Source organism: Oncorhynchus keta, chromosome 10, assembly GCF_023373465.1.
Source record: "Oncorhynchus keta strain PuntledgeMale-10-30-2019 chromosome 10, Oket_V2, whole genome shotgun sequence".
Taxonomy (NCBI): Eukaryota; Metazoa; Chordata; class Actinopteri; order Salmoniformes; family Salmonidae; genus Oncorhynchus; species Oncorhynchus keta.
This window is the reverse complement of record NC_068430.1, coordinates 292,730-320,000: the sequence shown is the minus strand read 5'-3', so window position 1 is coordinate 320,000 and position 27,271 is coordinate 292,730. Positions and strand designations below refer to the sequence as shown.

At 41.3% G+C, this 27,271-nt stretch overlaps 1 protein-coding gene and 1 long non-coding RNA gene across 4 annotated transcripts in view; one reads left to right on the top strand and one right to left on the bottom strand.

Moving 5' to 3' along the window:
- The window catches only part of stab1 (stabilin 1), a 224,961-nt gene that overhangs the window by 78,809 nt on the left and 118,881 nt on the right, over nt 1–27,271 (top strand). For all 3 annotated transcript variants that reach the window (XM_052526150.1, XM_052526149.1, XM_052526151.1), the window contains exons 23-29: nt 317–410; nt 1,261–1,419; nt 8,908–9,003; nt 10,674–10,769; nt 11,004–11,051; nt 12,861–12,988; nt 27,099–27,210. In XM_052526150.1, coding sequence (XP_052382110.1) covers nt 317–410; nt 1,261–1,419; nt 8,908–9,003; nt 10,674–10,769; nt 11,004–11,051; nt 12,861–12,988; nt 27,099–27,210 — 733 coding nt within the window. The remainder of the gene's footprint in view (nt 1–316; nt 411–1,260; nt 1,420–8,907; nt 9,004–10,673; nt 10,770–11,003; nt 11,052–12,860; nt 12,989–27,098; nt 27,211–27,271) is intronic.
- Nucleotides 18,095–24,750, bottom strand: LOC127931992 (uncharacterized). The gene is made up of 3 exons (XR_008143457.1): nt 24,691–24,750; nt 18,224–18,268; nt 18,095–18,173 (listed from the first exon to the last, which is right to left on the bottom strand). It is a non-coding gene; the product is annotated as an uncharacterized LOC127931992 (long non-coding RNA).

Below are 27,271 nucleotides of genomic sequence, written 5' to 3'. Positions count from 1 at the left end.
GGGTGTCTTGCTAATTTCCACCTGTTGTCTATTCCATTTGCACAACAGCATGTGAAATGTATTGTCAATCCGTGTTGCTTCCTAAGTGGACAGTTTGATTTCACAGAAGTGTGATTGACTTGGAGTTACATTGTGTTGTTTAAGTGTTCCCTTTATTTTTTTGAGCAGTGTATATTATTATCTATGTTATTCTCTATAGTATTATCTAGATTACAATCTATTTTATAATCTATATTATCATATTATAATCTATACTATTGTCTATGTTATTATTATCTATATTATTAACATGTGTGTGTGTCCCTGTGTGTGACAGGTGTGAGTGTATGTCGGGGTATGAAGGAGATGGACACTCCTGCATCCTGGTCAACCCCTGCCTGAAGGCTGACAGAGGAGGCTGTGATGTTAACGTAAGACCCCGCCAAAATGGCACCCTGTTCCCTATTTAGTGCACAACTTTTTACTAAGGCCCATATGGATTCCCTGTTTAGTCCTTCCTGATTACAGGAATCTCTCAATCTGGTTTTGGGAATAGTTAATAACCCTCTCCTCTGAGGTCCAGTGTGTTACCATCTCCTCTCCTCTGAGGTCCAGTGTGTTACCATCTCCTCTCCTCTGAGGTCCAGTGTGTTACCATCTCCTCTCCTCTGAGGTCCAGTGTGTTACCATCTCCTCTCCTCTGAGGTCCAGTGTGTTACCATCTCCTCTCCTCTGAGGTCCAGTGTGTTACCATCTCCTCTCCTCTGAGGTCCAGTGTGTTACCATCTCCTCTCCTCTGAGGTCCAGTGTGTTACCATCTCCTCTCCTCTGAGGTCCAGTGTGTTACCATCTCCTCTCCTCTGAGGTCCAGTGTGTTACCATCTCCTCTCCTCTGAGGTCCAGTGTGTTACCATCTCCTCTCCTCTGAGGTCCAGTGTGTTACCATCTCCTCTCCTCTGAGGTCCAGTGTGTTACCATCTCCTCTCCTCTGAGGTCCAGTGTGTTACCATCTCCTCTCCTCTGAGGTCCAGTGTGTTACCATCTCCTCTCCTCTGAGGTCCAGTGTGTTACCATCTCCTCTCCTCTGAGGTCCAGTGTGTTACCATCTCCTCTCCTCTGAGGTCCAGTGTGTTACCATCTCCTCTCCTCTGAGGTCCAGTGTGTTACCATCTCCTCTCCTCTGAGGTCCAGTGTGTTACCATCTCCTCTCCTCTGAGGTCCAGTGTGTGAACTCAGGGCCAGCTAACGTGTAGTGTGTTGTATGTCCATCTCTCTCCTCAGGCCCAGTGTGAGAACTCAGGGCCAGCTAACGTGTCGTGTGTTTGTAACGAGGGCTGGACAGGAGACGGCCTGATCTGTACTGAGTTGGACAACTGTCTCCTTGAGACCAGAGGTGGCTGCCATAAGCATGCAGACTGCAGGTCTCTAGGACCAGGACAGGTATGTATGGTTCGGCTGCTAAACAGATTTCTGCTAGCGCCTGAGGCTGGTCTAACGGTCTAACATCGCCAGCATCAAATACAGTTGAAATGGGAAGTTTACATACACTTAGGTTGAAGTCATTAAAACTCGTTTTTCAACCACTCCACAAATTGCTTGTCAACAAACTATTGTTTTGTCGGTTAGGACATCTACTTTGTGCATGACACAAGTAATGTTTCCAAGAATCGTTTACATACAGATTATTTCACTTATAATTCACTGTATCACAATTCCAGTGGGTCAGAAGTTTACATACACTAAGTTGACTGTGCCTTTAAACAGCTTGGGAAATTCAAGAAAATTACGTCATGGCTTTAGAAGCTTCTGATAGGCTAATTGACATAATTTGAGTCAATTGGAGATGTGCCTGTGGATGTATTTCAAGATCATGTGACACTTAGATTGCACACAGGTGGACTTTATTTAACTAATTATGTGACTTCTGAAGGTAATTGGTTGTACCGGGTCTTATTCAGTGGCTTCATAGCAAAGGGGGTGGATACATATACGCTCATGTATTCCTTTTTTAATTTTTTAAAAATAATTTAAACAAGTCATTTGTTTCATTTCACTTCACCAATTTGGACTATTTTGTGTATGTCCATTACATGAAATAAAAATGTAAATATATTTAAATTACAGGTTGTAATGTAACAAAATATGAAAAATGCCAAGGTGGGTGAATTATTTCGCAAGGCACTGTACGATGGCTTGTTACACAATGAAAAGTCCCTAGTGGACTTACCCGATATGACGGCTGGTTACACAATGAAAAGTCCCTAGTGGACTAACCCGATATGATGGCTTGTTACACAATGAAAAGGGGGTGGGGAAAGAAAGAGAGGGGGAAGGAGAGACAAAGAAATTCAACTATCGTACATACAGTTGAATAATACGCTCATCGTAAATGTGAATATTTAGCAACCTGACAACTGCTCATTCACATTTAGAAGTGCAAAGTACATATTTATGCTTGTATGTCTTTGTCATCTCTCTCTGTTGAAATCACCCGGTCCATTTTCTGGGGAGTCAGTCGACAGAAAGTCTCTGGTTGTCCACCAGAGGTCACCATGTCCTTTGTAGTCATCTCAGAGTGTCTGTTAGAGCAGATCTTCCAGAGGTCACCATGTCCTTTGTTGTCGTAACTTCTTGGTCTCAGAGTGTCTGTTAGAACAGATCTTCCAGAGGTCACCATGTCCTTTGTAGTCGTAACTTCTTGGTCTCAGAGTGTCTGTTAGAACAGATCTTCCAGAGGTCACCATGTGCTTTGTAGTCATAACGTCTTGTTCTCAGAGTGTCTGTTAGAATAGATCTTCCAGAGGTCACCATGTCCTTTGTAGTCGTAACTTCTTGGTCTCAGAGTGTCTGTTAGAATAGATCTTCCAGAGGTCACCATGTCCTTTGTAGTCGTAACGTCTTGGTCTCAGAGTGTCTGTTAGAACAGATCTTCCAGAGTTCACCATGTCCTTTGTAGTCTTAACTTCTTGGTCTCAGAGTGTCTGTTAGAACAGATCTTCCAGAGGTCACCATGTCCTTTGTAGTCATCTCAGAGTGTCTGTTAGAGAAGATCTTCCAGAGTTCACCATGTCCTTTGTAGTCTTAACTTCTTGGTCTCAGAGTGTCTGTTAGAACAGATCTTCCAGAGGTCACCATGTCCTTTGTAGTCGTAACGTCTTGGTCTCAGAGTGTCTGTTAGAGAAGATCTTCCAGAGTTCACCATGTCCTTTGTAGTCTTAACTTCTTGGTCTCAGAGTGTCTGTTTGACAGATCTTCCAGAGGTCACCATGTGCTTTGTAGTCGTAACGTCTTGGTCTCAGAGTGTCTGTTAGAACAGATCTTCCAGAGGTCACCATGTCCTTTGTAGTCGTAACTTCTTGGTCTCAGAGTGTCTGTTAGAACAGATCTTCCAGAGGTCACCATGTCCTTTGTAGTCGTAACGTCTTGGTCTCAGAGTGTCTGTTAGAACAGATCTTCCAGAGGTCACCATGTCCTTTGTAGTCGTAACGTCTTGGTCTCAGAGTGTCTGTTAGAACAGATCTTCCAGAGGTCACCATGTCCTTTGTAGTCGTAACGTCTTGGTCTCAGAGTGTCTGTTAGAGCAGATCTTCCAGAGGTCACCATGTCCTTTGTAGTCGTAACTTCTTGGTCTCAGAGTGTCTGTTAGAACATATCTTCCAGAGGTCATCATGTGCTTTGTAGTCGTAACGTCTTGGTCTCAGAGTGTCTGTTAGAACATATCTTCCAGAGGTCATCATGTGCTTTGTAGTCGTAACGTCTTGGTCTCAGAGTGTCTGTTAGAACAGATCTTCCAGAGTTCACCATGCCCTTTGTAGTCGTAACTTCTTGGTCTCAGAGTGTCTGTTAGAACAGATCTTCCAGAGGTCACCATGTCCTTTGTAGTTGTAACGTCTTGGTCTCAGAGTGTCTGTTAGAACAGATCTTCCAGAGTTCACCATGTCCTTTGTAGTCTTAACTTCTTGGTCTCAGAGTGTCTGTTAGAACAGATCTTCCAGAGGTCACCATGTCCTTTGTAGTCATCTCAGAGTGTCTGTTAGAGAAGATCTTCCAGAGTTCACCATGTCCTTTGTAGTCTTAACTTCTTGGTCTCAGAGTGTCTGTTAGAATAGATCTTCCAGAGGTCACCATGTCCTTTGTAGTCGTAACGTCTTGGTCTCAGAGTGTCTGTTAGAGAAGATCTTCCAGAGTTCACCATGTCCTTTGTAGTCGTAACTTCTTGGTCTCAGAGTGTCTGTTAGAACAGATCTTCCAGAGGTCACCATGTGCTTTGTAGTCGTAACTTCTTGGTCTCAGAGTGTCTGTTAGAACAGATCTTCCAGAGGTCACCATGTCCTTTGTAGTCGTAACTTCTTGGTCTCAGAGTGTCTGTTAGAACAGATCTTCCAGAGGTCACCATGTGCTTTGTAGTCGTAACGTCTTGGTCTCAGAGTGTCTGTTAGAACAGATCTTCCAGAGGTCACCATGTCCTTTGTAGTCGTAACGTCTTGGTCTCAGAGTGTCTGTTAGAACAGATCTTCCAGAGGTCACCATGTCCTTTGTAGTCGTAACGTCTTGGTCTCAGAGTGTCTGTTAGAGCAGATCTTCCAGAGGTCACCATGTCCTTTGTAGTCGTAACTTCTTGGTCTCAGAGTGTCTGTTAGAACAGAGGTCTTCCAGAGGTCACCATGTCCTTTGTAGTCGTAACGTCTTGGTCTCAGAGTGTCTGTTAGAACAGATCTTCCAGAGTTCACCATGTCCTTTGTAGTCGTAACGCCTTGGTCTCAGAGTGTCTGTTAGAACAGATCTTCCAGAGGTCACCATGTCCTTTGTAGTCGTAACGTCTTGGTCTCAGAGTGTCTGTTAGAACAGATCTTCCAGAGGTCACCATGTCCTTTGTAGTCATAACGTCTTGGTCTCAGAGTGTCTGTTAGAACAGATCTTCCAGAGGTCACCATGTCCTTTGTAGTCATAACGTCTTGGTCTCAGAGTGTCTGTTAGAACAGATCTTCCAGAGGTCACCATGTCCTTTGTAGTCATAACGTCTTGGTCTCAGAGTGTCTGTTAGAACAGATCTTCCAGAGGTCACCATGTCCTTGTAGTCATAACGTCTTGGTCTCAGAGTGTCTGTTAGAACAGATCTTCCAGAGGTCACCATGTCCTTTGTAGTCATAACGTCTTGGTCTCAGAGTGTCTGTTAGAACAGATCTTCCAGAGGTCACCATGTCCTTTGTAGTCGTAACGTCTTGGTCTCAGAGTGTCTGTTAGAACAGATCTTCCAGAGGTCACCATGTCCTTGTAGTCATAACGTCTTGGTCTCAGAGTGTCTGTTAGGACAGATCTTCCAGAGTTCACCATGTCCTTTGTAGTTGTAACGTCTTGGTCTCAGAGTGTCTGTTAGAACAGAGGTCTTCCAGAGGTCACCATGTCCTTTGTAGTCGTAACTTCTTGGTCTCAGAGTGTCTGTTAGAGAAGATCTTCCAGAGGTCACCATGTCCTTTGTAGTCGTAACGTCTTGGTCTCAGAGTGTCTGTTAGAACAGAGGTCTACCACACAGTGTTCAGCAGGCCTTTTTATATATATGCCATTTAGCAGACGCTTTTATCCAAAGCGACTTACAGTCATGTGTGCATACATTCTATGTATGGGTGGTCCCGGGAATCGAACCCACTACCCTGGCGTTACAAGCACCATGCTCTACCAACTGAGCTACAGAAGGATTTTCTCCACTCTGTATGTCTAGAGTAGATACCTATCGTGGTGAGAGGAAATTGTTCTTTGTCTCTTGTCTTCGGTCGAGTTTCCTGAAGCTGAAGGTTTCCTGAAGCTGAAGGTTTCCTGAAGGTGAAGGTTTCCTGAAGGTGAAGGTTTCCTGAAGCTGAAGGTTTCCTGAAGGTGAAGGTTTCCTGAAGGTGAAGGTTTCCTGAAGCTGAAGGTTTCCTGAAGGTGAAGGTTTCCTGAAGGTGAAGGTTTCCTGAAGCTGAAGGTTTCCTGAAGGTGAAGGTTTCCTGAAGGTGAAGGTTTCCTGAAGCTGAAGGTTTCCTGAAGGTGAAGGTTTCCTGAAGGTGAAGGTTTCCTGAAGGTGCTACAACAGCTGCAGACTGAATGTTCCTGTGTAATTTTCTTCTTCTTCTTCTTCTTCTTCTTCTTCTTCTTCGAGAGAGAGAGAGAGAGAGAGAGAGAGAGAGAGTTTCAGACGGTCTTACCATTTTCTGATATTGTAGTCTTCAAACCATTTGGTAAAGTATTCAGCTCATGCCTTATGGATACAAGTCTTTAGGTTTAACCTCTTATTAAGTCGATCCTCTACTTTTTCGAACATTCTGTTAAAAATCGCGCAACATTTCAGCGCCCTGCTACTCATGCCAGGAATATAGTATATGCATATGATTAGTATGTGTGGATAGAAAACACTCAGACGTTTATAAAACTGGTTAAATCACGGCTGTGACTATAACAGAACGTGCGTTTCATCGAAAAGCGCAGGAAAATCTGATCACTGAAAATTGGAAAATATATCAATGCGCCACTTGCATGTATTGTCTATGGGAAAGCAAATTACCTGGAGCCGAGATTGCAATTCCTACAGCTTCCACACGATGTCAACAGTCTTGTCATTTGCCTAGGCTTTGTTTCTTGGTCAAACGAAGAAGAGACAGCCCATTTCTTCAGGTCTCCCGACCGGATATTTTGGTTGAGATTTACCCGGACATTATTTCCAGACGTACAGCTATAGAATATACATCGCCTCGTGATCAATTTGATCGCTTATTAACGTTTACTAATACCTAAAGTTGCATTACAAAAGTATTTCGAAGTGTTTTGTGAAAGTTTATCGTCGACTTTTTTAGTTACGTTATAGAACGCTATTTTTTTCCGTTTATCACACAGTCTTCATAGATCAATATCTAGGCTATATATGGACTGATTTAATCGAAAAAAAGACCCAATAGTGATTATGGGACATCTAGGAGTGCCAACAAAGAAGATGGTCAAAGGTAATGAATGTTTTATATTTTATTTGTGCGTTTTGTGTAGCGCCGACTATGCTAATTATTTTGTTTACGTCCCTGCGGGTCTTTTGGGGTGTTACATGCTATCAGATAATAGCTTCTCATGCTTTCGCCGAAAAGCATTTTAAAAATCTGACTCGTTGCCTGGATTCACAACGAGTGTAGCTTTAATTCAATACCCTGCATGTGTATTTTAATGAACGTTTGAGTTTTAACGAGTGCTATTAGCATTTAGCGTAGCGCATTTGCATTTCCAGATGTCTAGATGGGACGCCTGCGTGTCAGGTAGGAGCAAGAGGTTAAACCGGTTGTGACGTCTGGCTAACCGTCCGTATACTGGTCTAAATGGTTGATTATTCTGGGTACAGCTAAGATCACTGTCCACATCGGCAGCATATTTCGACATGTTAATTCTTTAGGAGTCCTTTATAAGCCCCCATCTTTTTGGCATAATGTCTGTGCTCACATGGGCGTGATTACAGACTGGCTAAAACCTTAGTTGAAAAACAATTATCTAATTTAGAAGGCTAAACTCACTTTTCATCTTCTCACAAATAGTTTCATATTTAATCATAGAAGTTTCACAACATTTAGATGTTAATCTGATAACCGGGATGTACACATTTGTAGAGTTACCATTATTTGGTTATACTGTCCTTAATGATATCACAAAACAACAACTTATTTGACATGATTGTTCTTTAAGTCCCTCCTGACCATTTCCCACATTATTTACGTTAGAAATATTGTTTCAATGTCCAACCTTGAATGTTGTAGTTTTGGCAGGAGGAATCTCCATGTATCAAAAGGGTTCTTCCCCCTCAATCCTGCATGGTCAGGGAGAGACAGTTCCTACACTGTATTTAATAGCGTCTTTTTCCAGCACCATACCTCCCTCTGCGGGACAGAGAGGGTGCTGTAGAGAGGGTGCTGACCCACTGTAACCTGGTTCCTCACAGGAGAGTCATGACATGCTGTTAAGAAGGAAGAGCAACACTTTATTATGGACAGTCTTCTCCCCTACTTAGCCACTGTTGTGTCAATATGTTTTGACCATGACAGTTTACAATCCAGGGTTAATCCAAGCAGTTTAGTCACCTCAACTTGCTCAATTTCCACAATTTTTATTACAAGATTTAGTTGAGGTTTAGTGAATGATTTATCCCAAATACAATGCTTTTAGTTTTTGAAATATTTAGGACTAATTTATTTCTTGCCACCCATTCTGAAACTAACTGCAGCTCTTTGTTAAGGGTTGCAGTGATTTCAGTCAACATCGGCCAGCAACCCCATGGAATGCTTTTGACACCTTGTAGATTCCATGCCCTGACTAATTGAGGCTGTTCTGGGGGAAAAATGGGATGCAACTGAATATTAAGGTGTTCCTAATGTTTATTGAAGTCAGTATATATTTATCCCTTTCACGGATAATAAAATTTTATACTTCAACTACTGCTAGTACCTCAAAGTCTGTCTCTTGTGATCTCAGGGTGTGGGTACCTGTAAGAGGGGTTGTCTGTCTGTCTGTCTGTCTGTCTGTCTGTCTGTCTGTCTGTCTGTCTGTCTGTCTGTCTGTCTGTCTGTCTGTCTGTCTGTCTGTCTGTCCGTCTCTTGTGTTCTCAGAGTGAGTGTACCTGTATGAGGGGTTACATGTCTGTCTGTCCGTCTCTTGTGTTCTCAGAGTGAGTGTACCTGTATGAGGGGTTACATGTCTGTCTGTCTCCGTCCGTCCGTCCGTCTCTTGTGTTCTCAGAGTGAGTGTACCTGTATGAGGGGTTACATGTCTGTCTGTCCGTCCGTCCGTCCGTCTCTTGTGTTCTCAGAGTGAGTGTACCTGTATGAGGGGTTACATGTCTGTCTGTCCGTCTCTTGTGTTCTCAGAGTGAGTGTACCTGTATGAGGGGTTACATGTCTGTCTGTCTGTCTCTTGTGTTCTCAGAGTGAGTGTACCTGTATGAGGGGTTACATGGGAGATGGGACAGTCTGTGATCTCATCAACCCTTGTCAGAAAAACAACGGAGGATGCCATTCTCTGGTTCGTACATATCTTTAATTTATGTGTCACCTTTTATCCCCACACAAAGTCATGTATTGTATTTGTGTGTGTCCCAAATGGCACTCTATTCCCTACATAGAACATTACTTTAGACCACAGCCTGTGGAACCCTATTCCCTACATAGAACATTACTTTAGACCACAGCCCTGTGGTAATAGGGTGACACTTGGGACAGAGCCGTATAGTGTTTTTGGAATAGACTGGAATGCCGTTTTGCATAAGCTGTTGTGTCTGTTTTAAACCTCCATCTCCTCTCAGATTGATTGTGTCTGTTTTAAACCTCCATCTCCTCTCAGATTGCCTGTTTTAAACCTCCATCTCCTCTCAGATTGTCTGTTTTAAACCTCCATCTCCTATCAGATTGATTGTGTCTGTTTTAAACCTCCATCTCCTCTCAGATTGATTGTGTCTGTTTTAAACCTCCATCTCCTCTCAGATTGTCTGTTTTAAACCTCCATCTCCTCTCAGATTGTCTGTTTTAAACCTCCATCTCCTCTCAGATTGATTGTGTCTGTTTTAAACCTCCATCTCCTCTCAGATTGATTGTGTCTGTTTTAAACCTCCATCTCCTCTCAGATTGATTGTGTCTGTTTTAAACCTCCATCTCCTCTCAGATTGATTGTGTCTGTTTTAAACCTCCATCTCCTCTCAGATTGATTGTGTCTGTTTTAAACCTCCATCTCCTCTCAGATTGTCTGTTTTAAACCTCCATCTCCTCTCAGATTGATTGTGTCTGTTTTAAACCTCCATCTCCTCTCAGATTGTCTGTTTTAAACCTCCATCTCCTCTCAGATTGTCTGTTTTAAACCTCCATCTCCTATCAGATTGATTGTGTCTGTTTTAAACCTCCATCTCCTCTCAGATTGATTGTGTCTGTTTTAAACCTCCATCTCCTCTCAGATTGTCTGTTTTAAACCTCCATCTCCTCTCAGATTGTCTGTTTTAAACCTCCATCTCCTCTCAGATTGTCTGTTTTAAACCTCCATCTCCTCTCAGATTGTCTGTTTTAAACCTCCATCTCCTCTCAGATTGTCTGTTTTAAACCTCCATCTCCTCTCAGATTGTCTGTTTTAAACCTCCATCTCCTCTCAGATTGTCTGTTTTAAACCTCCATCTCCTCTCAGATTGATTGTGTCTGTTTTAAACCTCCATCTCCTCTCAGATTGTCTGTTTTAAACCTCCATCTCCTCTCAGATTGTCTGTTTTAAACCTCCATCTCCTCTCAGATTGTCTGATATTTGCCGCTCTTTATCATGCTCCTTCTAGCTTGATTCTTACCAGCCACCAAAGGATAATGTATATGAGCCTGCCTTGTTCAGCCCACCTAGGGATAATGTATATGAGCCTGCCTTGTTCAGCCCACCAAAGGATAATGTATATGAGCCTGCCTTGTTCAGCCCACCTAAGGATAATGTATATGAGCCTGCCTTGTTCAGCCCACCTAAGGATAATGTATATGAGCCTGCCTTGTTCAGCCCACCAAAGGATAATGTATATGAGCCTGCCTTGTTCAGCCCACCTAGGGATAATGTATATGAGCCTGCCTTGTTCAGCCCACCAAAGGATAATGCCTGCCTTGTTCAGCCCACCTAGATTTCCTAGAGTCCTTAATGCGTAGTAATGTGTTGTTGTGGTTTGACGTCCTCAGGCTAAGTGTGAGTCAGTGGATGGAGAGAACATCATCTGTGTCTGTCCAGAAGGGTACGTTGGAGACGGAGTCACATGCTACGGGACGATGCTAGAGGTAGGCTATACCATACCTGTGGTACCTGGGGTTGTATTCATTAGTCTGACACTGTTGCAAAACGTTTTGCACCGTAGCAAGTAAAATTGCAACGGGGGAAAAAAAAAAAAAAAAGTGTCCGTTGGACAAATTCAAGTAGGGTTTCCTTCTGTGTGCTTCCCCTGCCTTACCTAGACAGGCCTTTTGGTACTGTTTCACTGACTGGTACTGTGTTGACTTTGTTTTGTTCGTTAGGAGCTGGACATGAATACCAATCTGTATGGTTTTTACCGCCTGATACAGGTCTGTAGCTGTCTATCTTTTTGTACTTTCCTTTTGGCTCTAACTCTCTCCATATCATTTAAGATGTATTTGTATTTCTGCGCATCATATTCAGTGTCATCAGAAAGTATTCATACCCCTTGACTTATTCCACATTTTGTTGTTACAGCCTGAATTGATAATATATGCCATTTAGCAGACGCTTTTATCCAAACGACTTACAGTCATGTGTGCATACATTCTACGTATGGGTGGTCCAGGGATCGAACCCACTACCCTGGCGTTACAAGCGCCATGCTCTACCAACTGAGCTACAGAAGGACCAGAAGGAAGTATATTATTTCTCTCACCCATCTACACACCGTAACCCATAATGACAAAGTGAAAACAGGCTTTTAGACATTTTAGCATATCTATTGAAAATTAAATACAGAAATATCTCATTTACGTAAGTATTCACACCCCATGAGTCAATACTTTGTAGAATCACCATTGGCAGTGATTACAGCTGTGAGTGTTTCTGGGTAAGTCTCTAAGAGTCATTACAGCTGTGAGTGTTTCTGGGTAAGTCTATAATAGTGATTACAGCTGTGAGTCTTTCTGGGTAAGTCTCTAAGAGTCATTACAGCTGTGAGTCTTTCTGGGTAAGTCTCTAAGAGTCATTACAGCTGTGAGTGTTTCTGGGTCAGTCTCTAAGAGCTGTGAGTGTTTCTGGGTAAGTCTCTAAGAGCTGTGAGTGTTTCTGGGTCAGTCTCTAAGAGTGATTACAGCTGTGAGTGTTTCTGGGTAAGTCTCTAAGAGTCATTACAGCTGTGAGTGTTTCTGGGTAAGTCTCTAAGAGCTGTGAGTGTTTCTGGGTAAGTCTCTAAGAGTCATTACAGCTGTGAGTGTTTCTGGGTCAGTCTCTAAGAGCTTTCACACACCTGGATTAAACAATATTTGCACATTATTTATTTCTGTATTATTTAAGCTCTGTCAAGTTGGTTGTTGATCATTGCTAGACAACCATTTTCAAGTCTTGCCATAGATTTTCGACCCATTTAAGTCAAAACTGTAACTTGGTCACTCAGGAACATTCAGTGTCGCAAACAACACAAGTATGTATTTGGCCTAGTGTTTTAGGTTATTGTCCTGCTGAAAGGAGAATTTGTCTCCCAGCGTCTGGTAGGAAAGCAGACTGAACCAGGTTTTCATTTATTTTTATCCTAAAAAAACTCCCAAGTCCTTGCCGATGACAAGTATACCCATAACATGATGCAGCCCCCACCATGCTAAAAGTCACCTTGTTTAAGGGAGATTTACACAGTTATCAAAATGTGGAACCAGTGTAAGCCTGCACGAAACACAGCCCTTATTTAAAGTGTTTTGAAAAATCCCATATGGAAAAAATGAATGGTGGAAAACGATTGGAAAACCTCTCTGGTCTTTGTGGTTGAATCTGTGTTTGAAATTCACTGCACAGATAATTGTATGTGTGGGGTACAGAGATGAGGTAATCATGTTAAACACTATTATTGCACACAGAGTGTGATTTGTTCAGCACATTTCTACTCCTGAACTTATTTAGACATAACAAAGGGGTTGAATACTTATTCACTCAAGACATTTCAGCTTTTTATTTTTTATTTAAAGATTTCGAAAAACAATTATTCCACTTTGACATTATGGGGTATTGTGTTTAGGCCAGAGACACAAAATCTCAATTTAATCCATTTTAAATTCAGGCTGTAACACAACAAAATGTATAAAAGTTATGGGGTATGAATACATTCTGAAGGCACTTTATAAAGGTCAGGGATTGATCCTTCCTGTTTCTGTCCCCTCTCTTAGAGGTCGTCAGAGTTTGACCTGAGTGGGAATCTAACGGCTCTGGTACCTTCCAGGGACGTTATCCGCAATCTAACCACCTCTGAGCAGGACTTCTGGTTTAGCCGCTACAGGCTCCCATACCTTCTAAAGTAATTGACCCTACCATGCCATTCCTACCTTATCATAACATACCATACCTTACCTTACCTTACCATACTATACTATACCATACCTTACTTTACCAGACCATACTATACCATACCTTACCTTACCATTCCATACCTTACCTTACCATACCTTAACATACCTTACCATACCATACCTTACCATACCATACCTTACCATACTATACTATACCATTCCTTACCATGGCATACTATACCATACCTTACCATTCCATACCTTACCTTACCTTACCATACCTTAACATACCTTACCATACCATACCTTACCATACCTTACCGTACCTTACCTTCCCAGACCATACCATACCATTCCTTACCATACCTTACCTTACCTTACCTTACCTTACCATACCATTCCTTACCATACCTTACCTTACCAGACCATACCTTACCATTCCTTACCTTACCTTACCTTACCTTACCTTACCATACCATTCCTTACCATACCTTACCTTACCTTACCATACCATACCTTACCAGACCATACCTTACCATACCTTACCGTACCTTACCTTACCTTACCTTACCTTACCTTACCATACCTTACCAGACCATACCTTACCATACCTTACTGTACCTTACCTTACCTTACCGTACCTTACCGTACCTTACCTTACCTTACCTTACCTTACCTTACCTTACCATACCTTACCAGACCATACCTTACCATACCTTACTGTACCTTACCTTACCGTACCTTACCGTACCTTACCTTACCTTACCTTACCTTACCATACCATACCTTACCTTACCTTACCTTACCTTACCTTACCGTACCTTACCGTACCTTACCTTATCTTACCATACCTTACCGTACCTTACCGTACCTTACCGTACCTTACCTTACCTTACCTTACCTTACCTTACCGTACCTTACCGTACCTTACCTTATCTTACCATACCTTAACATACCTTACCGTACCTTACCGTACCTTACCTTACCTTACCTTACCTTACCATACCTTACCCTACCTTACCCTACCTTACCATTCCTTACCTTACCTTACCTTACCTTACCTTACCTTACCTTACCTTACCTTACCAGACCATACCATACCATACCATACCTTACCTTACCAGACCATACCATACCTTACCAGACCATACCTTACCATACCTTACCGTATTTACCTTACCATACCTTACCAGACCATACCTTACCTTACCATACCTTACCGTACCTTACCGTACCTTACCTTACCTTACCTTACCTTACCATACCATACCTTACCTTACCTTACCTTACCATACCTATACCTTACCTTACCGACCTTACCTTATCTTACCATACCTTACCGTACCTTACCGTACCTTACCGTACCTTACCTTACCTTACCTTACCTTACCTTACCGTACCTTACCGTACCTTACCTTATCTTACCATACCTTAACATACCTTACCGTACCTTACCGTACCTTACCTTACCTTACCTTACCTTACCATACCTTACCCTACCTTACCCTACCTTACCATTCCTTACCTTACCTTACCTTACCTTACCTTACCTTACCTTACCTTACCTTACCAGACCATACCATACCATACCATACCATACCATTCCTTACCATACCTTACCTTACCAGACCATACCATACCTTACCAGACCATACCTTACCATACCTTACCGTACCTTACCTTACCATACCTTACCAGACCATACCTTACCTTACCATACCTTACCGTACCTTACCTTACCGTACCTTACCGTACCTTACCATTCCTTACCTTACCTTACCTTACCTTACCTTACCAGACCATACCATACCATACCATACCATTCCTTACCATACCTTACCTTACCAGACCATACCATACCATACCAGACCATACCCATACCTTACCGTACCTTACCTTACCTTACCTTACTGTACCTTAGCGTACCTTACCTTACCTTACCGTACCTTACCTTACCTTACCTTACCTTACCTTACCGTACCTTACCTTACCTTACCATACCTTACCGTACCTTACAATTCCTTACCTTACCTTACCATACCTTACCATACCTTACCTTACCTTACCGTACCTTACCGTACCTTACCGTACCTTACCTTACCGTACCTTACCGTACCTTACAATTCCTTACCTTACCTTACCAGACCATACCTTACCTTACCTTACCTTACCTTACCATACCTTATTTACCTTATTTTTATTTTACCTTATCTTATTTTACCTTAACATACCTTACCGTACCTTACCTTTTTTACCTTACCTTACCATACCTTACCATACCTTACCTTACCTTTACTTTCCTCACCGGATTTTACCGTTACCTTACCCTACCCTACCCTACCTTACCATTCCTTACCTTACCTTACCTTACCTTACCTTACCTTACCAGACCATACCATACCATACCATTCCTTACCATACCTTACCTTACCAGACCATACCATACCATACCTTACCAGACCATACCTTACCGTACCTTACCTTACCTTACCTTACCTTACCTTACCTTACCTTACCATACCATACCTTAACATACCTTACCGTACCTTACCTTACCTTACCTTACCTTACCATACCTTACCATACCTTACCTTACCGTACCTCACCGTACCTTACTATACCTACATACCCTACCCTACCCTACCTTACCATTCCTTACCTTACCTTACCATTTTACCTTACCTTACCTTTTTACCAGACCATACCATACCATACCATTCCTTACCATACCTTACCTTACCAGACCATACCATACCATACCTTACCAGACCATACCTTACCGTACCGTACCTTACCTTACCTTACCTTACCTTACCTTACCTTACCTTACCATACCATACCAGACCATACCCATACCTTACCGTACCTTACCTTACCTTACCATACCTTACCTTTACTTTTACCGTACCTTACCGTACCTTACCTTACCTTACCTTACCTTACCTTACTTACCTTACCTTACTTACTTTTACCTGTACCGTATTTTACCTTACCTTACCTTACCTTTACCATACCCTACCTTACCTTACCTGCACTTTATTTACCTTACCTTACCTTACATACCATACCAGACCATACCCATACCTTACCGTACCTTACCTTACTTTACCTTACCTTACTGTATTCTTACCGTACCTTACTTTACCTTTACCTTACCGTACCTTACATTTTACCTTACCTTACCTTATTTTACCTTACCTTACCTTACCTACCATTTTACCCTACCTTACCTTACCATTTTACCTTACCATACCCCATACCTTACCATTACCTTATTTTTATACCTTACCTTTACCATACCTTACCTTATTTTACCTTACCTTACCTTACCTTACCATATTTTACCGTACCGCACCTTACCTTACCTTACCTTACCGTACCATACCTTACCTTACCTTACAATTCCTTACCTTACCCTACCTTACCTTATCTTACCATACCTTACCCTACCTTACCTTACCTTACCTTACCGTACCTTACCGTACCTTACCGTACCTTACCATACCTTACCTTACCTTACCTTACCTTACCATACCTTACCTTACCTTACCTTACCTTACCGTACCTTACCTTACCTTACCGTACCTTACCGTACCTTACCTTACCTTACCTTACCTTACCTTACCTTACCTTACCTTACCTTACCTTACCTTACCTTACCTTACCATACCTTACCTTACCTTACCTTACCTTACCTTACCTTACCTTACCGTACCTTTACCTTACCTTACCTTACCCTACCTTACCTTACCTTACCTTACCTTACCGTACCTTACCTTACCTTACCTTACCTTACCTTACCTTACCTTACCTTACCTTACCTTACCTTACCTTACCTTACCTTACCATACCCTACCTTACCTTACCTTACCTTACCTTACCTTACCTTACCTTACCTTACCCTACCTTACCTTACCTTACCTTACCGTACCTTACCTTACCTTACCTTACCTTACCTTACCATACCCTACCTTACCTTACCTTACCTTACCTTACCTTACCTTACCTTACCGTACCTTACCTTACCTTACCTTACCTTACCTTACCTTACCTTACCGTACCGTACCTTACCTTACCTTACCTTACCTTACCTTACCTTACCTTACCTTACCTTACCTTACCTTACCTTACCTTACCTTACCTTACCTTACCTTACCTTACCTTACCTTACCTTACCTTACCAGACCATACCATACCATACCATTCCTTACCATACCTTACCTTACCTTACCTTACCTTACCTTACCAGACCATACCATACCATACCATTCCTTACCATACCTTACCTTACCAGACCATACCATACCATACCATTCCTTACCATACCTTTTACCTTACCTTACCTTACCTTACCATACCTTACCTTACCAGACCATACCATACCATACCATTCCTTACCATACCTTACCTTACCTTACCTTACCTTACCTTACCTTACCTTACCAGACCATACCATACCATACCATTCCTTACCATACCTTACCTTACCTTACCGTACCTTACCATACCTTACCTTACCTTACCTTACCTTACCTTACCTTACCTTACCTTACCATTCCTTACCTTACCTTACCGTACCTTACCATACCTTACCTTACCTTACCTTACCATACCTTACCTTACCTTACCTTACCTTACCTTACCAGACCATACCATACCATACCATTCCTTACCATACCTTACCTTACCTTACCGTACCTTACCATACCTTACCTTACCTTACCTTACCTTACCTTACCTTACCTTACCTTACCATACCTTACCTTACCTTACCTTACCTTACCTTACCATACCTTACCTTACCGTACCTTACCATACCTTACCTTACCATACCTTACCTTACCATACCTTACCTTACCATACCTTACCATACCTTACCTTACCTTACCATACCTTACCTTACCTTACCTTACCTTACCTTACCTTACCGTACCTTACCATACCTTACCTTACCTTACCTTACCTTACCATACCTTACCTTACCGTACCTTACCATACCTTACCTTACCATACCTTACCTTACCATACCTTACCTTACCATACCTTACCATACCTTACCTTACCTTACCTTACCTTACCTTACCGTACCTTACCATACCTTACCTTACCTTACCTTACCTTACCTTACCTTACCTTACCTTACCTTACCATACCTTACCTTACCTTACCTTACCTTACCTTACCTTACCTTACCTTACCTTACCTTACCTTACCTTACCTTACCTTACCTTACCTTACCTTACCGTACCTTACCATACCTTACCTTACCTTACCTTACCTTACCTTACCTTACTTTACCATACCTTACCTTACCGTACCTTACCATACCTTACCTTACCATACCTTACCTTACCATACCTTACCTTACCATACCTTACCTTACCTTACCTTACCTTACCTTACCTTACCATACCTTACCTTACCTTACCTTACCTTACCTTACCAGACCATACCATACCATACCATTCCTACCATACCTTACCTTTACCTTACCTTACCTTACCAGACCATACCATACCATACCATTCCTTACCATACCTTACCTTACCAGACCATACCATACCATACCATTCCTTACCTTTTACCTTACCTTACCTTACCTTACCTTACCATACCTTACCAGACCATACCATACCATACCATTCCTTACCATACCTTACCTTACCTTACCTTACCTTACCTTACCTTATTTTTACCATACCATACCATACCATTCCTTACCATACCTTACTTTACCTTACCGTACCTTACCATACCTTACCTTACCTTACCTTACCTTACCTTACCTTACCTTACCTTACCATTCCTTACCTTACCTTACCGTACTTTACCATACCTTACTTTTACCTTACCTTACCATACCTTACCTTACCTTACCTTACCTTACCTTACCTTACCTTACCAGACCATACCATACCATACCATTCCTTACCATACCTTACCTTACCTTACCATACCTTACCATACCTTACCTTACCTTACCTTACCTTACCTTACCATACCTTACCTTACCATACCTTACCTTACCTTACCTTACCTTACCATACCTTACCTTACCATACCTTACCATATTTACATTTTACCATTTTACCTTATTTTATTTTACCTTACCTTACCTTACCTTACCATACCTTTTTTACCTTACCTTACCATACCTTACCTTACTGTAGACCTTACCATACCTTACCTTACCATACCTTACCTTACCATACCTTACCTTACCATACCTTACCATACCTTACCTTATTTTACCTTACCTTACCTTATTTTACCTTACCATACCTTACCTTACCTTACCTTACCTTACCTTACCTTATTTATTTTACCATATTTACCTTATTTATACCTTACCTTACTTACCTTATTTTACCATACCTTACCTTACCTTACCTTACCTTACTTTATTTTACCTTACCTTACCTTACCTTACCTTTTACCTTACCTTACCTTACCTTACCTTATTTTACCATATTTTACCTTATTTTACTTACCATACCTTACCTTACCATACCTTACCTTACCATACCTTACCTTACCATACCTTACCATACCTTACCTTACCTTTATTTTACCTTTTACCTTACCTTACCTTACCTTATTTTACCTTACCATACCTTACCTTACCTTACCTTTTACCATACCTTACATTTTACTATACCTTACTACTTACCTTACTATACCTTTACCATACCTTACCTTACCTTACCTTACCTTACCTTACCTTACCATACCTTACCTTACCATACCTTTACCTTACCATTACCTTACCTTACCTTACCTTTTACCTTACCTTACCATACCTTACCTTACCTTACCTTACCTTACCTTACCTTACCTTACCTTACCTTACCATACCTTACCTTACCATACCTTACCATACCATACCTTACCTTACCTTACCTTACCTTACCTTACCTTACCTTACCATACCTTACCTTACCTTTTTTTACCTTACCATACCTTACCTTACCATACCTTACCATACATACCTTACCTTACCTTACCTTACCTTACCATACCTTACCTTACCATACCTTACCTTACCATACCATACCATTCCATTTTACCTTACCTTACACCGTACCTTACCTTACCTTACCTTACCTTACCTTACCTTACTACCTTACCTTACCATACCTTACCTTACCATACCATACCATACCATTCCTTACCTTACCTTTACCTTACCATACCTTACCTTACCATACCTTACCGTACTTTACTGTAATTTTACCTTACCTTACCTTACCTTACCTTACCTTACCATACCATTTTACCTTACCTTACCTTATTTACCTTACCATACCTTACCTTACCATACCTTACCATACCATACCATACCTTACCTTACCTTACCTTACCATACCTTACCTTACCTTACCTTACCATACCTTACCTTACTTTTACCTTACCTTACCTTACCTTACCATAATTTTACCTTACCATACCTTACCATACCTTACCTTACCTTTTACCTTACCTTACCATACCTTACCTTACCATACCTTACCTTACCTTACCTTTACTTACCTTACCTTACCTTTACCTTACCTTACCATACCTTACCTTACCATACCTTACCATACCATACTTACCTTACCTTATTTACCTTACCTTTTTTATTTTATTTACCTTATTTTTACCTTATACCTTACCTTACCTTACTTTATTTTACCTTACCTTACCTTTTACCATACCTTACCTTACCATACCTTACCATACCATACCTTACCTTACCTTACCTTACCATACCTTACCTTACCATACCTTACCTTACCATACCATACCATTCCTTACCTTACCTTACCTTACCGTACCTTACCTTACCTTACCTTACCTTACCTTACTTACTATACCTTACCTTACCATACCATACCATACTATACTATTCATTTTACCTTACTTTTACCTTTTACCTTTTTACCTTACCTTTACCATACTTACCTTACCATACCTTACTATACTATACCTTACCTTACCTTACCTTACCTTACCATACCTTACCTTACTTACCATACCTTACCTTACCTTACCATACCATACCATTTTACCTTACCTTACCTTACCTTACCTTACCATACCTTACCTTACCATACTTACTATACCATACCTTACCTTACCTTACCTTTACCTTACCATACCTTACCTTACCTATACCTTACCTTACCATACCTTACCTTACCTTTTTTACCTTTACCTTACCTTACCTTTACCTTACCATACCTTACTTTACATACCATACCATACCATACCATACCTTACCTTACCTTACCTTACTATACCTTACCGTACCTTACCGTACCTTACCTTATCTTACCATACCTTAACGTACCTTACCGTACCTTACCGTACCTTACCTTACCTACCTTACCTTACCTTACCTTTTTATTTTACAGATTTTACCGTATTTTTACGTACCTTACCTTATCTTACCATACCTTAACGTTTTTACTGTACCTTACCGTACCTTACCTTACCTTACCTTACCTTACCATACCTTACCCTACCTTACCCTACCTTACCATTCCTTACCTTACCTTACCTTACCTTACCTTACCAGACCATACCATACCATACCATACCATTCCTTACCATACCTTACCTTACCAGACCATACCATACCTTACCAGACCATACCTTACCATACCTTACCGTACCTTACCTTACCATACCTTACCAGACCATACCTTACCTCACCATACCTTACCGTACCTTACCTTACCGTACCTTACCGTACCTTACCATTCCTTACCTTACCTTACCTTACCTTACCTTACCTTACCTTACCAGACCATACCATACCATACCATTCCTTACCATACCTTACCTTACCAGACCATACCATACCATACCAGACCATACCCATACCTTACCGTACCTTACCTTACCTTACCTTACTGTACCTTAGCGTACCTTACCTTACCTTACCGTACCTTACCTTACCTTACCTTACCTTACCTTACCTTACCTTACCTTACCTTACCGTACCTTACCTTACCTTACCATACCTTACCGTACCTTACAATTCCTTACCTTACCTTACCATACCTTACCATACCTTACCTTATTTATTTGTACCTTACCGTACATTTTACCGTTTTACCTTACGTACTTTTACCGTACCTTACAATTCCTTACCTTACCTTACCAGACCATACCTTACCTTACCTTACCTTACCTTACCATACCTTACCGTACCTTACCGTACCTTACCTTATCTTACCATACCTTAACATACCTTACCGTACCTTACCTTACCTTACCTTACCTTACCATACCTTACCATACCTTACCTTACCGTACCTCACCGTACCTTACCGTACCTTACCCTACCCTACCCTACCTTACCATTCCTTACCTTACCTTACCTTACCTTACCTTACCTTACCAGACCATACCATACCATACCATTCCTTACCATACCTTACCTTACCAGACCATACCATACCATACCTTACCAGACCATACCTTACCGTACCTTACCTTACCTTACCTTACCTTACCTTACCATACCATACCAGACCATACCCATACCTTACCGTACCTTACCTTACCTTACCTTACCTTACCTTACCTTTACCTTACCTTACCTTACCGTACCGTACCTTACCTTACCTTACCTTACCGTACCGTACCTTACCTTACCTTACCTTACCTTACCTTACCTTACCATACCATACCTTAACATACCTTACCGTACCTTACCTTACCTTACCTTACCTTACCATACCTTACCATACCTTACCTTACCGTACCTCACCGTACCTTACCGTACCTTACCCTACCCTACCCTACCTTACCATTCCTTACCTTACCTTACCTTACCTTACCTTACCTTACCTTACCAGACCATACCATACCATACCATTCCTTACCATACCTTACCTTACCAGACCATACCATACCATACCTTACCAGACCATACCTTACCGTACCTTACCTTACCTTACCTTACCTTACCTTACCTTACCTTACCATACCATACCAGACCATACCCATACCTTACCGTACCTTACCTTACCTTACCTTACCTTACCGTACCTTACCGTACCTTACCTTACCTTACCGTACCGTACCTTACCTTACCTTACCTTACCGTACCGTACCTTACCTTACCTTACCTTACCTTACCTTACATACCCTACCTTACCTTACCTTACCATACCCTACCTTACCTTACCTTCTTACCGTACCTTACCGTACCTTACCTTACCTTACCGTACCGTACCTTACCTTACCTTACCGTACCTTACCGTACCGTACCTTACCTTACCTTACCTTACCGTACCATACCTTACCTTACCTTACAATTCCTTACCTTACCCTACCTTACCTTATCTTACCATACCTTACCCTACCTTACCTTACCTTACCTTACCGTACCTTACCGTACCTTACCGTACCTTACCGTACCTTACCATACCCTACCTTACCTTACCTTACCTTACTATACCCTACCTTACCTTACCTTACCATTTTACCTTACCTTACCTTACCTTACCATACCCTACCTTACCTTACCTTACCTTACCGTACCTTACCGTACCTTTACCGTACCTTACTTTTACCATTTTTACCTTACCTTACCTTACCTTACCTTATTTTACCGTACCTTACCTTACCTTACTGTATTTTACCGTACCTTACCTTACCTTACCTTACCTTTATTTTACCGTACCTTACCTTACCTTACCTTACCTTACCATACCCTACCTTACCTTACCGTATCTTACCTTACCTTACCTTACCTTACCTTACCTTACCTTACCGTACCTTACCTTACCTTACCTTACCTTACCTTACCTTACCTTACCTTACCGTATTTACCGTATTTTACCTTACCTTACCTTACCTTACCATACCCTACCTTACCTTACCGTACCTTACCTTACCTTACCTTATTTTTACCTTTTACCTTACCGTACCTTACCGTATTTTACCTTACCTTACCTTACCTTACCATACCCTACCTTACCTTACCTTACCTTACCTTACCTTATTTACCTTACCTTACCGTACCTTACCGTATTTTACCTTACCTTACCTTACCTTACCTTTACCTTACCTTACCAGACCATACCTTACCTTACCTTACCTTACCAGACCATACCATACCATACCATTCCTTACCATACCTTACCTTACCTTACCTTACCTTACCTTACCTTACCAGACCATACCATACCATACCATTCCTTACCATACCTTACCTTACCAGACCATACCATACCATACCATTCCTTACCATACCTTACCTTACCTTACCTTACCTTACCTTACCATACCTTACCTTACCAGACCATACCATACCATTCCTTACCATACCTTACCTTACCTTACCTTACCTTACCTTACCTTACCTTACCAGACCATACCATACCATACCATTCCTTACCATACCTTACCTTACCTTACCGTACCTTACCATACCTTACCTTACCTTACCTTACCTTACCTTACCTTACCATTCCTTACCTTACCTTACCGTACCTTACCATACCTTACCTTACCTTACCTTACCATACCTTACCTTACCTTACCTTACCTTACCTTACCTTACCTTACCTTACCTTACCTTACCAGACCATACCATACCATACCATTCCTTACCATACCTTACCTTACCTTACCGTACCTTACCATACCTTACCTTACCTTACCTTACCTTACCTTACCGTACCTTACCATACCTTACCTTACCTTACCTTACCTTACCTTACCATACCTTACCTTACCGTACCTTACCATACCTTACCTTACCATACCTTACCTTACCATACCTTACCTTACCATACCTTACCATACCTTACCTTACCTTACCTTACCTTACCTTACCTTACCTTATTTTACCTTACCTTACCGTATTTTACCATACCTTACCTTACCTTATTTACCATACCTTACCTTACCGTACCTTACCATACCTTACCTTACCATACCTTATTTTACCATACCTTACCATACCTTACCTTACCTTACCTTACCTTACCTTACCTTACCTTACCGTATTTTACCATACCTTACCTTACCGTATTTTACCATACCTTACCTTACCTTACCTTACCTTACCTTACCTTACCTTACCTTACCGTACCTTTACCATACCTTACCTTACCTTACCTTATTTTACCTTACCTTACCTTACCATACCTTACCTTACCTTACCTTACCTTTTACCTTTACCTTACGTACCTTACCATACCATACCTTACCTTACCTTACCTTACTTTTACCTTACCTTACCTTTTTTACCTTACCATACCTTACCTTACCGTTTTACTATACCTTACCTTACCATACCTTACCTTACCATACCTTACCTTACCATACCTTACCATACCTTACCTTATTTTACCTTACCTTACCTTACCTTACCGTATTTTACCATACCATACCTTACCTTACCTTACCTTACCTTACCGTATACTTACCATACCTTACCTTACCTTACCTTTACCTTACTTTTTTTTACCATTTTACCTTACCATACCTTACCTTACCTTACCTTACCTTACCATACCTTACCTTACCATACCTTACCATACCATACCTTACCTTACCTTACCTTACCATACCTTACCATACCATACCTTACCTACCTTACCTTACCTTACCTTACCTTACCTTACCTTACCTTACCTTACCTTACCATACCTTACCTTACCATACCTTACCATACCATACCTTACCTTACCTTACCTTACCTTACCTTACCTTACCTTACCATACCTTACCTTACCTTACCTTACCTTACCTTACCTTACCATACCTTACCTTACCATACCTTACCATACCATACCTTACCTTACCTTACCTTACCTTACCATACCTTACCTTACCATACCTTACCTTACCATACCATACCATTACCTTACCTTACCTTACCTTACCTTACCTTACCTTACCTTACCTTACCATACCTTACCTTACCATACCATACCATTTTACCTTACCTTACCTTACCTTACCTTACCTTACCATACCTTACCTTACCATACCTTACCATACCATACCTTACCTTACCTTACCTTTTTTACCATACCTTACCTTACCGTACCTTACTGTACCGTACCTTACTTACCTTACCTTACCTTACCTTACCTTACCATACCTTACCTTACCATACCTTACCATACTTACCTTACCTTTTACCATACCTTACCTTACCATACCTTACCTTACCATACCTTACCTTACTTTACCTTTACCTTACCTTACCTTACCTTACCTTACCATACCATACCTTACCTTACCTTACCTTACCTTACCTTACCGTACCTTACCTTACCTTACCTTACCTTACCTTACCTTACCTTACCTTACCTTACCATACCTTACCTTACCTTACCATACCTTACCTTACCTTACCTTACCTTACCTTACCTTACCTTACCTTACCTTACCATACCTTACCTTACCGTACCTTACCTTACCTTACCTTACCTTACCTTACCTTACCATACCTTACCTTACCATACCTTACCATACCTTACCTTACCTTACCTTACCATACCTTACTTTTACCATACCTTACCTTACCATACTTTTACCTTACCTTACCTTACCTTACCTTACCTTACCTTACCATACCTTACCTTACCATACCTTACCTTACCTTACCTTACCTTACCTTACCTTACCGTACCGTACCTTACCATACCTTACCTTACCTTACCTTACCTTACCTTACCTTACCGTACCTTACCATACCTTACCTTACCTTACCTTACCTTACCTTACCTTACCTTACCTTACCTTACCTTACCTTACCTTACCATACCTTACCTTACCATACCTTACCTTACCTTACCTTACCTTACCTTACCTTACCTTACCATACCTTACCTTACCTTACCTTACCTTACCTTACCTTACCTTACCATACCTTACCTTACCTTACCTTACCTTACCTTACCTTACCTTACCATACCCTACCTTACCATACCTTACCTTACCTTACCTTACCTTACCTTACCTTACCTTACCATACCTTACCTTACCTTACCTTACCTTACCTTACCTTACCTTACCTTACCATTCCTTACCTACGATTTTTCAAGGCTATAACACGGGATTAGATTGAATCCCAGCTTTAGACACACTCCTCTTTCTCCCCAGAGCCCACTTCCTCCAGGGGATATTCTCCATAGAGGACCTGGATAAGCAGGTCAACCAGCGGTTACCCACTCTACACTTGCCTACTACATGGGAGGTCAAAACTGTTGATGGGGTAAGTTGAAGATGTTGTTATCGTTGCTCTTGTTGCCGTAGGGTCTACAGCCATGTCTCAA